This window comes from Acipenser ruthenus, chromosome 4, assembly GCF_902713425.1.
Source record: "Acipenser ruthenus chromosome 4, fAciRut3.2 maternal haplotype, whole genome shotgun sequence".
In the NCBI taxonomy this organism is placed as follows: domain Eukaryota; kingdom Metazoa; phylum Chordata; class Actinopteri; order Acipenseriformes; family Acipenseridae; genus Acipenser; species Acipenser ruthenus.
The window spans coordinates 106,107,843-106,123,291 of record NC_081192.1 but is presented as its reverse complement, the minus strand read 5'-3'; the positions used below and the strand labels follow the sequence as shown (position 1 = coordinate 106,123,291).

Genomic DNA, 15,449 nt, shown 5'->3' with positions numbered 1-15,449 from the left:
CACGATATAAAAACAAGCAACTTTTCCTGAACAGGGTTGGGTTACTCAGAGGAGGAACGTTCTACAGTGTACAGAAAGCCAGGTGTCTGTGTGGTTCAGAGCCTAGCGTTCTACAGTGTGCCGAAAGCCAGGTGTCTGTGTGGTTCAGAGCCTAGCGCTCTACAGTGTGCAGAAAGCCAGGTGTCTGTGTGGTTCAGAGCCTAGCCCTCTACAGTGTGCAGAAAGCCAGGTGTCTGTGTGGTTCAGAACCTAGCCCTCTACAGTGTGCAGAAAGCCAGGTGTCTGTGTGGTTCAGAGCCTTGCGTTCTACAATGTGCAGAAAGCCAGGTGTCTGTGTGGTTCGGGAGTGTGGGTCAGAACGGTAGGCTGCCTTGCTATTTTTATATTATTACAATGTATGTGTGATAGAAGGATGTTTCCACAGCAGGGTTCTGTCCAGCCACTCTCCTGACACACACAGTAACTGGTCACCAGGATCAGTCTCTAGCAAAAGGGCAATCAGAGAATTTGAATAAAAGTTTTTGGACTAAGGTACTATTTTCATCCATAGTTATATAGTTAACCGGTCAATAGTTGTATATTTAGAATTTAGCAAATTCAATGACATGTGTTTGAACTCTTAACTCTTTCTCAATGTTTCGAATTTACAATTTATTTGCAATTTACCAAGTTTCTTTATGTACTTCTAAGATATTTCTGTGGTTTTCAGACTTTAATTATTGAGTGTAGAATTATTACTATTATTATTACTATTATTATTATTATTGTTGTTGTTGTTGCTGTTGTTGTTGTTGTTTTGTTTCTTGTATGTTGTATTTTGTCACTCATGTAATTGAGATGTCAGTAGGAAGTGGTTTCTCTCATTCAAGCTTCCATGTGACAAGTTGTGTAACAAAATGACCCAGAGCATCAGCAGCAGCTCAGCAGCAGTTCTTCCATACTGTAATGATTGCGTGACTCACAAAGCCCCATCGAATGAGGCACAGCAAATTAGCAACAGAACATTTACTTAACCCTACAGACCCCAGAATAGTTGTAGAACCCTTCTGAAGACTCTTCGGAATTTTGGCAAACAGTAGCGATTTCGCCTATGTTTTATTCAAATAAACATAACTCACAAACCAAGAAAAATCTATAATTACATGTTTTCTTTATTTTAAACAAGACCAATCCATCTTTCAAATTACACCAAGCTTGACATTTTTTGCAAAGTTAAACTTGTTGTTTTACTTTCACAAATGTAAGCGGTTGTAAAACAAAATAAAACTAATAGAAACAACAGTTTAAACACTGTATGCAAAAATATATTCTGTACGAGGTTTGTTGTACAAATATTCATATTTTTAAATAATAGTGTTTTTGAATTCAGCAATTTAACATTGGTTTTAAAACTGCAAGTTACTAGTTTTAATAGGGACATAGTAAAATAAAAAAAAACTGAATACTCAGTAAAAAAAAGCAGTGTGCAGGTAACAGCGAAAAAAAAAATAAACAATGTGAATGTGGCAAGGTGTCCAGAGATGTGGCGCTTGTTGTGTCCCAGGTGGTTTATGTTGGAATGAAGGCTTGCTGGCACTTGAAAATTGCTTTGTCTTATTAACGGGAGTTTTTTTTCCATTGTGCCCTTGAAGTACCCAGCTGCTCCTCGCAGTTTTGGGTGCATGTCAGATTGTGGGCTGACTGTCAGGCGCTGAAGTGGGAGCTCTCCTCTCAGAGGTTAACCACTCCAAAGCTGCTGGAGAGGCAACAAATCCCTTCAGTGCGGAGCGCTGTCAGGATCTATAATCCCCATGCCTCAGATTAAAGGGACAGAGTACCGTTTTCTGTCTTCCAAAAAGACACATTGCTAGGAAAATAGAAAAAAAAGTACTAATTTCAGAATGAATGTGTGACTCTACATGATCCTACTTCACACAAAACACAAGACAGGCTTCAGGATAATTAGCCAGAAGCCTCCTTTATTAGATTTACAGCAATCAGTGCCATTAGGAGGATAGCTTTCCCATGATGCCTGCCAGGTGGAGTTATTCAGTCCATGCAAGGATCCTCAACGTTACAAACCCCAAAGCAGTGCTCAGTACCACAGTGCTTTAGCTTTACCAGGGGGTACTCAGTACCACCCCCTGTTGGCTGATGAGCTACTGAACTGCTGGAATATCTACAAAACAAATGGGTGCTGGAGTATATAAGGAGTTTTATCCAGGATATTCATAAAAAAGGTGTATTTATTATTTAAAATGTATTTTATATTTCAGTATATCAATAATTATTCAATTTTTTAAGTAAGTTGAGGCAGGGGTGCACAATTCAGGTACTTGAGGTCCACAGCGCTTACGGTGTTTGTTCCACCTGTACCCCAAATGAATGTACTGAACCCGTTTAACCTCATCTCATCTCACTGACGGGACAGGACAGAATCCGTAATGACACTGTATCACACAACACTGCCTGTGACATATGGCTTAATCAGATGGAAATGTAATTCACAGAATGTCTTCTGACCGGCTGGTATACTGTATGAAGACGCTGTCAGTACATGACAGTCATTTCATTTTAGTTCAAGGTGCTTATCCATGTGTAAGCCCTCTCTCCTCAATTCTGACAACAGTCCTGTTTATATTTACGATGGATTTTGCAGTTTCCATGTCTGCTGTGAGCTGATTGGATTGCACCATAAAATAAGTGATAAACTATAGAGTGGACCAACAAGGGTCATTCCACCTCTTAGGTCAATTCATTCTTTTGTGTTGGCAATCGATTGACACCTGCTTTAAAAAGGTAATAAGGTTATTTGTCAAGGTCACCCCCCACATGGGAAATCAAATCATGTCCAGGGTCATCAAAGTGGTCTTTTTTGAGTGACATGGCTTTTCTTTTGCATTAGCACACCTGCCCTGATAGATATGATTTATATTTCATCATCAACCACAAGCAGAGGAAATACATACAGTACCCAGATTTGAAACCATTCATATACTGTACTATATGAACCTTGTGTGTCTGTTCCATATGTATTCCAAAAACATACATTAAAGTATTTGCAGTCAGCATAAATGTCTGTAAATGTCTTATTTGTTTATGTCCATCTGAAAGCTATGGGTCTCAGGAAAGTTGTGACAGTAAGTGTCAGGATTCATTTCTGTTTGATATGCTAGCTCCTGTGCTTCCTAAATTCACAATCACACATTGTCCCGGGCAATCTTATATAGGAGTACACAGCTGTATTATTGGATTGCTACTGTTGTTCACAGATTATCTGGAATATGGTGATACACTATTAAAGCACTTAGAATAAACACATTAAAAGTAATCAATTTAAAGTAATACTGCATTACATACATTCAGATACCTGTAGTTATTTATACAACTTTTGGTAGAAACAAAAAATCTGTATCCACTATAATGTAGCCAGTTTTTTCCCCATTCTCTTTATTTATCACGCAGTTAATTTATGGGCAGCAGTGTGGAGTTGTGGTTAAAGCTCTGGACTCTTGACCGGTGGGTCATGGGTTCAATCCCAGGTGGGGGGACACTGCTGCTGTGCCATTGAGCAAGGTACTTTACCTAGATTGCTCAAGTAAAAACAAACTGCATAAACAGTTAATTGTATGTAAAAAACAATGTGATATCTTGTAACAATTGTAAGTCACCTGGATAAGGGCATCTGCTAAGAAATAAATAATAATAATAATAATAATAATAATAATAATAATAATAATAATTTACATTGGTAAAATTGCATGGGGACATAAAAAAAAGAATGTTCCCTTGTAAAACCCTGCGATGCAGATGTTTCATATTCAATTTGTCAAAAAATACATGAAAAAAACGCACAGAGAAAACTAAATCTGGAACATCCACATACAGTACATAAGGTGACGTTATTAAAAAATAAAAAAAACAAGCTTGCTTTGCTGAAATTTCAGGTATTTCCTGCTAGTTGTTTTGATAAAGACCACATAAATATCTTCGCCATGTGCACGCAGACCTGAGTCAGGATGCAGTTGTGCCAGGATAAAGCTGCCACATGGCAGCTAGGCTGATAATGATATACCGAGTCCTATTTCATTGCTGTTTGCAACACGGTAAACACGGCTTTGTACCCCTTCTCTTTTGAGGCTATTTTTAAGCCGGTGTTGATGGTAAATACCACTGGTATGTGCAACAATACCAGGCTTCACTGAGCACTGGGCATTGTAGCATCTAATGATGCCAAGCATCTCTGAGTCGCACACATGGAGTGTGGGCCATGTGGATGTGGTGTAAAGCAATAGGGGGAAATGAGGGCATAAGGAAAGTAATACTGGAGCTTATATGCTGTAGGAATGCTGGCATTGAAGCCATTGCTTTAAAACAGTCAAACAGCAGCACCAAGAGAGAAAGGCATGCACCCGTTTGCATGTTAACTTTCAGAGCTTTCTACAGCTGTTTGAAAAGCTTCTCATTGAGCTACATTGAGAGATTTATTAATTGATTGTAACTGTTATTATTTGTTGTCCCTAAAAGTGTCTTTTGAATGAGTAATTCTTGTAGTGGATAATTAAGTGTGTCTTTAGTTTTAAATAATTGTCCAATTCCAGTTGTATACCTGTTACACCCCCATCCCAACCCCACCCTGCCTCTGTTTTAAATGCTCACTCGTTGTATTGTTTTGTGCAGTCAGTGTTGTCCTATGTAACTGCTATGTAAATGGTTTAATTTAGTGTAGTGGTGAGTTTATATCTCCTGTAGGAAATATAAAAAAATTGTCCCAGTAAAAGTTCCCCCAGCACAACTCTAAAGATTCTGACCTTGACAGCAGGCATGTTTTGGGCCGGTTCCCTCAGTGCATTGTGACCTTGGTATTCTGTGACAGCGTTAATTAAGCAGTAATCCCATCCTGTGCAGTCACCTTTCCGGGAGCTACGGAGAAAACAAATCTCACATTCGCATTGTCGAGGCGGCGAAAAGGCTTTTCCTTTTACACACCGAAAACCACACAGGCATGGCATCTGTCCGTGGCTCGTGGAAAAGTCAGTGGGAGTCGGGAACAACTGAACAGGATGAAGTGGGCTCAGGCTCCACACAGTAAAGCCCAGTGCAGTTTATTTTTGGAAGACTCTCTTTGCGACGTTCATACCCGAGGGGTTGTGAATGACAAGAGGTCTCTTTGGGATCGTTGAGTCCTCCAACAGAGACCTTCTATGGCGATAGCTTTTGTGGTCTCCTGGCAGTTTCGTCACTGCACATAGCATGACTCGCACACATAGAGAAGCAGCCCGTGCCTCAGAGTGCTGAGTGCCAGCAGGAAGCAATGGATATATGTCAAATATATGGGCTCCTGGGGAAGCATGACGGCACTTTGAGGCTCTATGAGATTTTTTACCTGGGACACAGAACAAGGTTATTGTAGTTTGTATATGTATGTTTGCTGAAAATTAAGCAAAGCGATGGTTACTTTAACCTTGGATAAACATCAAGCTTATTCTCCCCACTTGACCCTTTCATATATACACAAAACATTCTTACTTACTTCAAAGTAAAAAGTCTCCTATAATTTACATGACTGAAAATACATTTCAAACCTTGATAGCCCCTGATATTGCAGGTGACACACACAGACATCAGAACAACATAATAACCTGTGTTAGGGAAATGTTATTGATCAGATAGCAATGATAGAATAACCAGTTTGCTAATGTTGACATTGACATAAGGTGATCTTCTAAGGCAATGACCCACTTGGCCTTAGGTTTACATTGTTGAGTGATAAGGCATGTGCAAGAAAGTATGAGAAAGGGAAACTATGGTAAACAATTAACCACAATAGCATTGTAAAGGAGAGTAGTTTGTGGTTGGTTGCACCTGTGTGGATCCTTATAGCGTAACAAAGTAGTTGATTCCATGCTTACCTTAATGTACATGTACCAGCACATACCATCCATATTGTATATATGATTTTACTTAAAAAAAATAATAATAATAATAAGTAGATAATACTTGTTATCAAATTAATTGAAAGTACTGTAGATCAACCCAGTTAAGCTTTACTCCAAGACTTTACTCAAGGTAACAGTAGTGTTCTCTTGGCCTGATTGGTGAGCTTGTCTGTTTGAACGGATGTATCACATTTAAAGAGCCATCCGGAGCAGTGTCTGTGGGTTAATTAGTAGGTTGCAAAAAAAAAAAGGTTATTATGGGTTGTTATCCTTCAACGTCTATCAATAATGGGTACTAGACTATATATATCGTTTAAACTACATTCATGTGATACCCCCCACCCCCAACACCCTCTTTCCAATGGAATTGTGAAATAGAATTTACTGAACTGGACTAAATAGAGCTTTTGAAAGAGTCTTTAACCCTTCATTCAGACCTTACCCCAGGAAAGTTTTATTTTGGCCAGCAGTGTGGAGTAGGGGTTAGGGCTCTGGACTCTTGACCGGAGGGTTGTGGGTTCAATCCCAGGTGGAGGACACTGCTGCTGTACCCTTGAGCAAGGTACTTTACCAAGATTGCTCCAGTAAAAACCCAACTGTATAAATGGGTAATTGTATGTAAAAAATAATATGATATCTTGTAACAATTGTAAGTCGCCCTGGATAAGGGCGTCAGCTAAGAAATAAATAATAATAATAATAATAATAATAATAATAATAATAATAATAATAATAATAACATTATGAACCATGAAGAGAGTTGAATCAGAGAGGAAACTGCATTTCTGTTTCTAGCAGCGTAATGAGTTTGAAACCCTTTGTAGCACTTTGTGACTGTCATCACGACACAGACTATAAAGTCGTGTTTACCTTCGTCCACCTGCTACAAAGATGCCCACAAATGGATGGGTTTGTATATTCATGCTTACAAGTGAAGTTTGCATATGGCCAGCAAGTACATGTTTCTACAGTAGAAGTTCCCAAAGCGTAGTGCAGGGGCTACTTGTACTTTGAACAATAAATATGGATTTGGTCTCATGCTGAAAGTGGTCTGTGGGTAAAATATCTACACCACTTGAAATTTAGAAGTTAGGGAACCGCTGCTCTACAGGTACGGGTACGGGTAGGTACATCTTTTTACCCGATATAACCCTAACCCTAACTCTAAACCTAACCGTGACCCTTTTCTGATACAATTGTGTACTTACATGTATGGTGTAAAAAGATTTACACGTTGTAATGTTGTGTAAGAACACATGTATTTCCTAAGTTACTACTTTACACAGTAATTGGATCTGCTTACTGTAAAGTGTTACCCTTATTACTGTGCAATAGTATTATCCTGCTTTGGCAGACTGACTGACAGAGCATGATTATACCTCAAAGGCACCCTGTTAATATTGCTCTAAGAAAAGATGACACTTGAATATACAGAACATGTAGGGTCATGGTTCCAGGGCTATGGTAAGGTTATTATTATTATTATTATTATTATTTATTTCTTAGCAGACGCCCTTATCCAGGGCGACTTACAATTGTTACAAGATATCACATTATACATTATTTCACATTATACAGATATCACATTATTTTTTACATACAATTACCCATTTATACAGTTGGGTTTTTACTGGAGCAATCTAGGTAAAGTACCTTGCTCAAGGGTACAACAGCAGTGTCCCCTGCTGGGGATTGAACCCACAACCCTCCGGTCAAGAGTCCAGAGCCCTAACCACTACTCCACACTGCTGCCCTATTGGATTTAGTGTTGAATTAGACTGAAGCCTGTTCTATTATGTCTGATGCAGATAAGCACATGTTGGAAGTGTCATGTGATTGTCACAATGGCCGACATTACTGCATTGTTAAGAAGGTCTGTCAATGAGTAAAACTAAAACTGCAAGACCGCACAAACGTTCTGCATAATCGAAGTTATCTAAACCATAACAACTTTATTCAATAGTCTAGAGTGAAAGCATTTTGTATGCCTTGTGCTAGAGCAAATGCATCTGTTAAAAAGACTAGGAGCTACTGCAGATAAAATGTTTTTTCTTTTTTCTTTTAAAGGCAATTGCATTTTCAAAATGAGCATTTTTGGACCAGGAAAGTCTAGTATCAGGGAACACAGTGAAACATTAAACAACAGCAAAACTACTAGCAGGTGTTACACAATATAAGAGACAAGTATACGTGGGGGTTGAGATCAATTTACATCCGCACTGAACAGTATAAGCACAAAGGCATTTTTGGGATACATTGTGTGCACACAGATAAGTCTTTGAAGGGTTAGACTGAGAGGAAGCACGCATGGTTTTATTATAGCTATGTTTCTGAACTGAACTTGTTTCTGTTTCTGAATGTATGATGTTTCATTCTGATTCTTGAGTCTCTTTAGCATTCAACCACGAATAGATAAACTTGCTGTATACATCTACAGACTTTGTAAAGGTCTTATGCAGCTACATCCAGCTTTTTTTTAATACAGATGTGTATTTTACATGTCACTAACCCCACATCTCCAGAACCACGCAAATATAAGAGACTGTAAGGGCAAGTGTTTTATTTTTATTCATTCAATGTCAAAAAGATGCAAGCGTTGGCAGAATCTGAAATATAAAAGACATCTGATGTTTGGGTCGTTTGGTTGAGTGCATTGCCGACATCTTGCGGGCTTTCCTTATCTTATCAAAATCTCCTAACAATTCCTAGAAATAACCCTTTCGTAGAAACCAAAGCTGTCATTTCTCAAACAGATTAGATCATAACATATGGTAGCAGTTACCACAATGTAAAGTTAAAAATAAAATCACTTAGGAACTGAGTCTCACTGTAAGCGTGTGCATACATATGTAGGTATGTATGTATGTATCAGTGGTGGCCGGTGGCCAAAAAAATGAGGAGGCAGAAAAAAGGCAGAGGGCTTGGGGTCCCCTTAAAACTTCAAATACATCTTCTTCTTCTTCTTCTTCTTCTTCTTCTTCTTCTTCTTCTTCTTCTTCTTCTTCTAAATAATTTATGTATTTGGCAGATGCCTTTATCCAAGGTGACTTACCGGTGTTACAGGGCAGTCCCTGAGCATTCTGGGAATTGTAGTCCTGCAACCCCTCTCGGACTGCAATTTTTTTCCTTCTCCTCCTTCTCTGCCATATATATATATTGCTTTAATTTTTTTTCACTGAAATTTGGAGGATGCACTGCCTACTTGGAGGATGCACTGCCTCCACTGGTATGTATGTATGTATGTATGTATGTATGTATGTATGTATGTATGTATGTATGTATGTATCTAATTACTATATTTATTCAATCTGGTTTAGCGTCTTGGATGCAGGGTTTGTATACATAACATAAGATCATAAGAAAAGTTTGAGAACAAAGGTTCCCCCGAGTGGTTCATCCAGTTAAAGCGCTGCCGCTGGGAGCACAGGATGAGTCACAGAGGCCGAATTTTGCTGGGAACTCCGAAGGGGGCATTTCATTGGCTCTAGCGCTCCAGGGTTGGGGGTTGGGAAACTGGCAGGGACTGCTTCTCCTCATCGCGCAACAGCAAAGCCTACTGGCCAGACACCGAGCACATTCAGAGTGGATAAAAAGCAGGACTGATCTCTGTTTTCCGGGATCGGTAGCGCACCCACCTCTGCTCTGGATTGCTAAGCGTAAAGGCGATTCTGGCTTTAGGCTTGTAAGATCGGAGGACGCTCATATGCCCTCTGTGCTGCATGGGGGCTCGCTACAGTGAGGATAAAAAACATATGGACATCCCAAATTACGGGAAAATAAATAAAAATAATAACTGGTCACGTAAATTAAAAAAAAAAAGTTTGGGAATAAGAAAAGGCCATTCGACCCATCAAGGCTCGTCCCTTGTTAGCACACCCATCTTCTCTACTGGAGGATCTCATATAAAAGCACAGAATCTCGTCTTTTTTAAATGTTCCCAGTGTTTTAGGATATAGCTGGTGTGTGGAGACCTTTAGGGTTATATCATCCAAAAAGATTTACACATTAATTACATTGTAACTGTGCATAATAACATTATAATGATGTGTAAGCACACATGCATTTCCTAAGTAACTACTATGTAAATACACAGTAATTAGAGGCACAATGTAAAGTGTTACCGTAATCAGTGTCTGTCTACACAGCTGTCAGAAAGGGTAACTGATACAGTAAGTGGCTGTTGATAAGGTTTGGACATCTCCCTTGACCCTGGCTATAGATGGGTTCAGAGAGTTTTGACAGCTATCACCTTTTTTACACACTGAGGTGATACCTGTCATAACCTTGGCTCTGACATATAACGTAAATGGTTCACTATTAGTAGTTCTAGATTTTCTAGTAGTAACTCAGACTTCACTTTTGCAGCTATGTACAGTAGAACCTGCACATGGCTTTTGTGCCACCCCCCTGACTCTCCCCTACTCTCAATCACCAGAAGCTGGATGAGATCAGCCTGTCTGAAGGCAGCACAGTGGACCTGAGGAAGCCTGGGGAGGATGAGGAAGATGATTCAGAACTGGACGAGGAGGCCCTGGACCCAGAGGACTGCTTTTCCCACAGTAAGTTGGACACAAATTATACATTAACAGGTTACATTATATTTGCTTCTTTGAAATTGTGATGTTTGTTGAATATATTTAATCTGTATTGAATATGTAGCTATTAAAAGCACTGGAGACTCTCTTTAATATACTGTAGCTCCAGAACAGGTATTGCGGGCATGTTTTCCTACATAACCCTTCCCCAGACAAGCTACTCTCTTATGTCCATTGTACTGTATTCTTTCATTGTGTGATGTGAAACTCAGACTGCTAGGAGCAAGGTTGAAGCCACCAGTGCCCTCCAACGGCCACATTGAACAAATCAATGAACGCTCTCTCTCTCACTCTCTCTCTCTCACTTTCTCAGACACACTGTGCACATAGGGAATTGCCTTTTTTGAAGCATCAAATTTTTAAGCATAATCAATGGGACATCCCACCATCTCTAACAGGCAGTAAAGAGACAGAAAAATGCATTTGCAACAGCTGAACCCAGCTTAGCTGTTAAGCATATTAAATTCCAGCGATTTGAATGCAACGAGTCAAGGTACATTCAGCCTTCAGGAGAGTGCGTATGCTGGTTTCTACAGAACATGTTGAGTTCTACCAATTGTCATGTAGTATTAGTGTCTGAAAAACATAACCCTTGAATCTTTCCTCGTTTGCTCTTCCATTAGCTACAGATGTCTAAAACGTGCAGTTGCATTGCATTTTCTATATTTCCATTTTAAAATATGGTATCTGGTGCTACATTAGGTTAAAGGAAGTGCTCCTTTTCCGTGGCTTATTCTCAGGAAATCTGAACAGTTACAGGAGTGCCCAGCCTCTGCCTGTTACACACAGCCAACACATAAAAGTACTTTAACACTGGAATCAGCACAGTTCACAAAAACCCCATTAGATAAAGAAACACAGATACGTAGGCTGATGCGTGTGCTTGTATGGAGGTATCCGAGAGGAGAGAGGGTGAGGGTGGAGGTTGTTACCATTAGGAAGGGTTTACATTGCCTTTATCTTTTTTAATTGCTGTATTAGGCTGTTGATCACACAGTTAATGTTGACTCCCGGGGGCTGTAAGGCTGCGTTTCTTAAGTAAGGGTTTCAGTGTCGTTACAAATTGAGTTGCAACTACTTTGTTACCATATTCTTGTTTTAGGGTTGAAGGAAATAATTAAATTCAGAGCATCTCAGATGCCAGTAATGGAGACAGTCAGATGACCACAGGATGTCATAATGCAATTGCAATGCAATTGCTCCATTGTTCTGGACATGTGACAGAAAGCTTTTAAAGAGTCGTTGATACTGGGTTTCAGTTGGGTAACAGCAGTAATCTCTTATCAAGTAGGAGCAATGAGATTACCCAACACACTGATCATTAAACAGGCCTAAAACTGGATTAGGACAGGAAAGTCATATGCAAAGTGTTGATATTGATGTGTGAAACTGATCTCAGGCAGTCAGACTCCATTCTCCAGTCTATACAAAAAAAAAAAATAATTAAGTAGTCACGGGAACACAGACAGCTACTGTATTACGTTCAAGTTACATTGAGGCATACATAGTGAAGAAATCAAAGCAGCAAAGTACGTCAGTAGACAAGACCTGATTGTTTTTACCTTTGGAGGTCGCTCAGGTCTCCTGAATTAATTGGGTGGTTTTAGAGGAGTCCCTAGTGGAAATTAAGACATTTCACAAAAAGTCATAATTCCTCTAGAAGAAAATATACTGTACTTGAACTTTGACCCATCGACTCCTCAAGACCATCAATTTCAATTCAAACACAAAATGTCTAGTTTTCAATCACTCGACAACACCCACAGTACAGAAATGTTAATTAATGGTCAACAAAATGAGTATACGTTAATAAAAAAAAAAAATTATGTAAAGCGTATCTCAGAGAAACTGGAGAGGAACGGGAAATTAAAACAAGGTAAAGGCAATCATCCAAATAAAAAGCACTAACAGATAACAACATATAACGTCTGTACAGCACTGAAACACTACGTTTAAAAAACCCAACTGTACTGCTGAACCACTTCTTTAATATTAGCATCACAAGGGAATCCGTGGATTATAAAAAATAATAGATGGGCCTCTTCAGTGAGTTACAGGAAAACAATTCCATCTCGGGTTTCTGTGACAGTTTATAAACTCGACCTTTGGTCTCATAATTTATGACGTCACAGAAACCCTAGATGTTAAATTATTTTCCTGTAACTCACTGACGCCCATCTATTATATATATATATATATATATATATATATATATATATATATATATATATATATATATATATATACAGCATATTAAAGAATGTCTCTACGAGGTCATGAAATAGGAGAGGAGAGTTTGTTTTGTTCTAATCAAAATGTTTTTAAGTAAATAAAATGTAAAAGGATTTTGCTACACTGGTCAGTCCCATCTCCACAAATATCAACAACCAAGCGAGGTGTGCATGGCAGGTTTACACAAATATCAACAACCAAGCGAGGTGTGCATGGCAGGTTTACACAAATATCAACAACCAAGCGAGGTGTGCATGGCAGGTTTACACAAATATCAACAACCAAGCGAGGTGTGCATGGCAGGTTTACACAAATATCAACAACCAAGCGAGGTGTGCATGGCAGGTTTACACAAATATCAACAACCAAGCGAGGTGTGCATGGCAGGTTTACACAAATATCAACAACCAAGCGAGGTGTGCATGGCAGGTTTACACAAATATCAACAACCAAGCGAGGTGTGCATGGCAGGTTTACACAAATATCAACAACCAAGCGAGGTGTGCATGGCAGGTTTACCATTGCTAAGAACTACTGGATGAGCCTGGAGAGGCCAGCACCTTTCTTTTATTTGATGTGCATGAATGCTTTCATGATTATATATTGTTAGTATTATTATTGTTAGTTTTATTGTTATTATTATTATTAATAGTATCTGTATAATGTACGAAAGAATTGTGATTGTATTTCTCAAAAGCTGAAATGAGGTCTTAATTTTTTTATTTCAATATTTATTAAAATTGCTGTTATAAACAGAGGTGCAACAAATTGTTATTTTTGTTCATGTCCTTACTTCTGGACCTTTACATTTAAGCTTTACCCAACCATGACATAAATAACAGCATGTTTAAAAAAACTATCTAAAAAAATGCCAAACTTCTAAATAAATAGCTATGCCAGCATTATTTTATTTGTATTACATTTTTTTGAAAACTAGGCCCAAGTTTGAGTTTAAAAACAAAATGTTTGTTTATACAGCAATTGAAAATGCAGGTTTAATCCTTTCCCCCAAAAAGCACCCTCCCCATCTTTAAAAAAGGGAGAAAATAAAAACCTGGTAACAGTTGCATAACTCTAAAAAGACTGTCAGAGGGTTAAATTCATGGGCCGAAGACTTGGTTAAGTTTACACACCAAGTTTCATGTTTGCCCACATTTGTTCTGTAACAAACAATCAGTCATACCTTTAAACACTGAATAGTAAACAAAAAAAAACAGTAAAACAGCAGACAAAGGCTTCTTGTCAAAACATTGATCTGGTGCAAGGTAAGCTGCCAGTTATCCTGTCAGCATTCAGATGCAGCTTCAGGTTTTGTGTTCAAAGGGGGAAGGGTTAGACCATGCATACACTAACACTCTTGCTGCTGCCTGACTTGTTGTAAGTGTTCTGAGGGTTATTAAAACCTGGATTTTTTTGATCAGCGTGCGTACGTCGGTTCCCATGCTGTGACATTAACACCACACAGGGAGTCGGCAGGGCCTGGTGGACTCTTCGAAAAACCTGCTTCAGAATTGTGGAGCACAGCTGGTTTGAAACTTTTATCATCTTTATGATTCTACTCAGCAGTGGAGCTCTTGTAAGTTGACTTGCTTACTTTGTTTTCTTAGTAGTTCATGTTATAGGGGTTGACCTCTTGTAGTCTGGCCTTCACGGTCCCTGTGTAGGAAACCCCGCAACCTCAACAGCTGACACCAGACTTGGAGGCTTAAGCTGAGGGAACGTGAAGCCAGGAACTTTTCCAGGAACCGTGGCTTTAAACCTGGTTCCAGGAGACTGGGAGACCTAGTTTGAGGCAACTGCTGTATCAAACCCCAAGTTTCCCCTGGGCTTCATGTTCCCTATGATTTAGAACTGAGGTTGGGTGGAGTGGTGGTGGAGTGGGGTTCCTGAAACATGCCATTGGTATGAATGTGGACTGTGGCTGTAAGTTTGCTTAGTTTTTAATAGTCAGATGGCCTGTAGATAAAATAAAAAAAATATAGATCCAAAAGTGGTAACATGATGAATGAATTTAGCCTTTTTTTGGTTTAAATTGTTCTGCATGTTGTAGAGATCGAGGTTTATGCTTGTTCTATCTGACATGACTTTAATCCTAATTATAATACCGCCTGAGGGGAAACAAACCAGAGGCTGCAGACAGATTCCCTTAATGTCTTCTGTTCAGATTGTAGCTTTACACTGCATGTTGCACACGGCAGTGAAGACTGACCCTTAATAAATGGCTGAAGAAAACACTAGAATTTGATTTGGAGGAATTCCCAATAAAAAATATTCTATATAGATGGAAATACTGCTAATAAATAAATAAACAAATAAATAGACATAGATGTATATGGTATGTCTAAGACCCAGACTTGTGCTCATCTATTTCCAGGAAATGTGGGCTGATGTCTGGATTAAAAGCCTCAGCACCACCACATCCGTGGATACAGCCCACACAGTACCAGACATTAGCTATCCTTCCAGGATTAAGAGCCTCTGTTGTTTAAAGCCATAAATACTGGATACTTTGCTTAATTTCATTGTAGCAGGCATTACCATTCACCCACATACAGCACAATATGCAGAGGCATTTTTTAAGCAATCTGTACCAACAAAATGGAACAGGTTCCATGCTGTGCTTCGGTTCTTTATGCATGGTAAAGGACACACGTGCCATAGCTCATTATTGTTGTTGTCTTTTACTGAGAGTGCACATTATTAT

General features: G+C 39.0%; 1 protein-coding gene across 2 annotated transcripts in view; it reads left to right on the top strand.

Moving 5' to 3' along the window:
- Positions 1 to 15,449, top strand: part of LOC117400283 (sodium channel protein type 4 subunit alpha-like) — a 165,461-nt gene that overhangs the window by 118,119 nt on the left and 31,893 nt on the right. For both annotated transcript variants that reach the window (XM_059023366.1, XM_059023365.1), the window contains 2 exons: positions 10,354 to 10,477; positions 14,167 to 14,321. In XM_059023366.1, the coding sequence (XP_058879349.1) occupies positions 10,354 to 10,477; positions 14,167 to 14,321 (279 nt within the window). The remainder of the gene's footprint in view (positions 1 to 10,353; positions 10,478 to 14,166; positions 14,322 to 15,449) is intronic.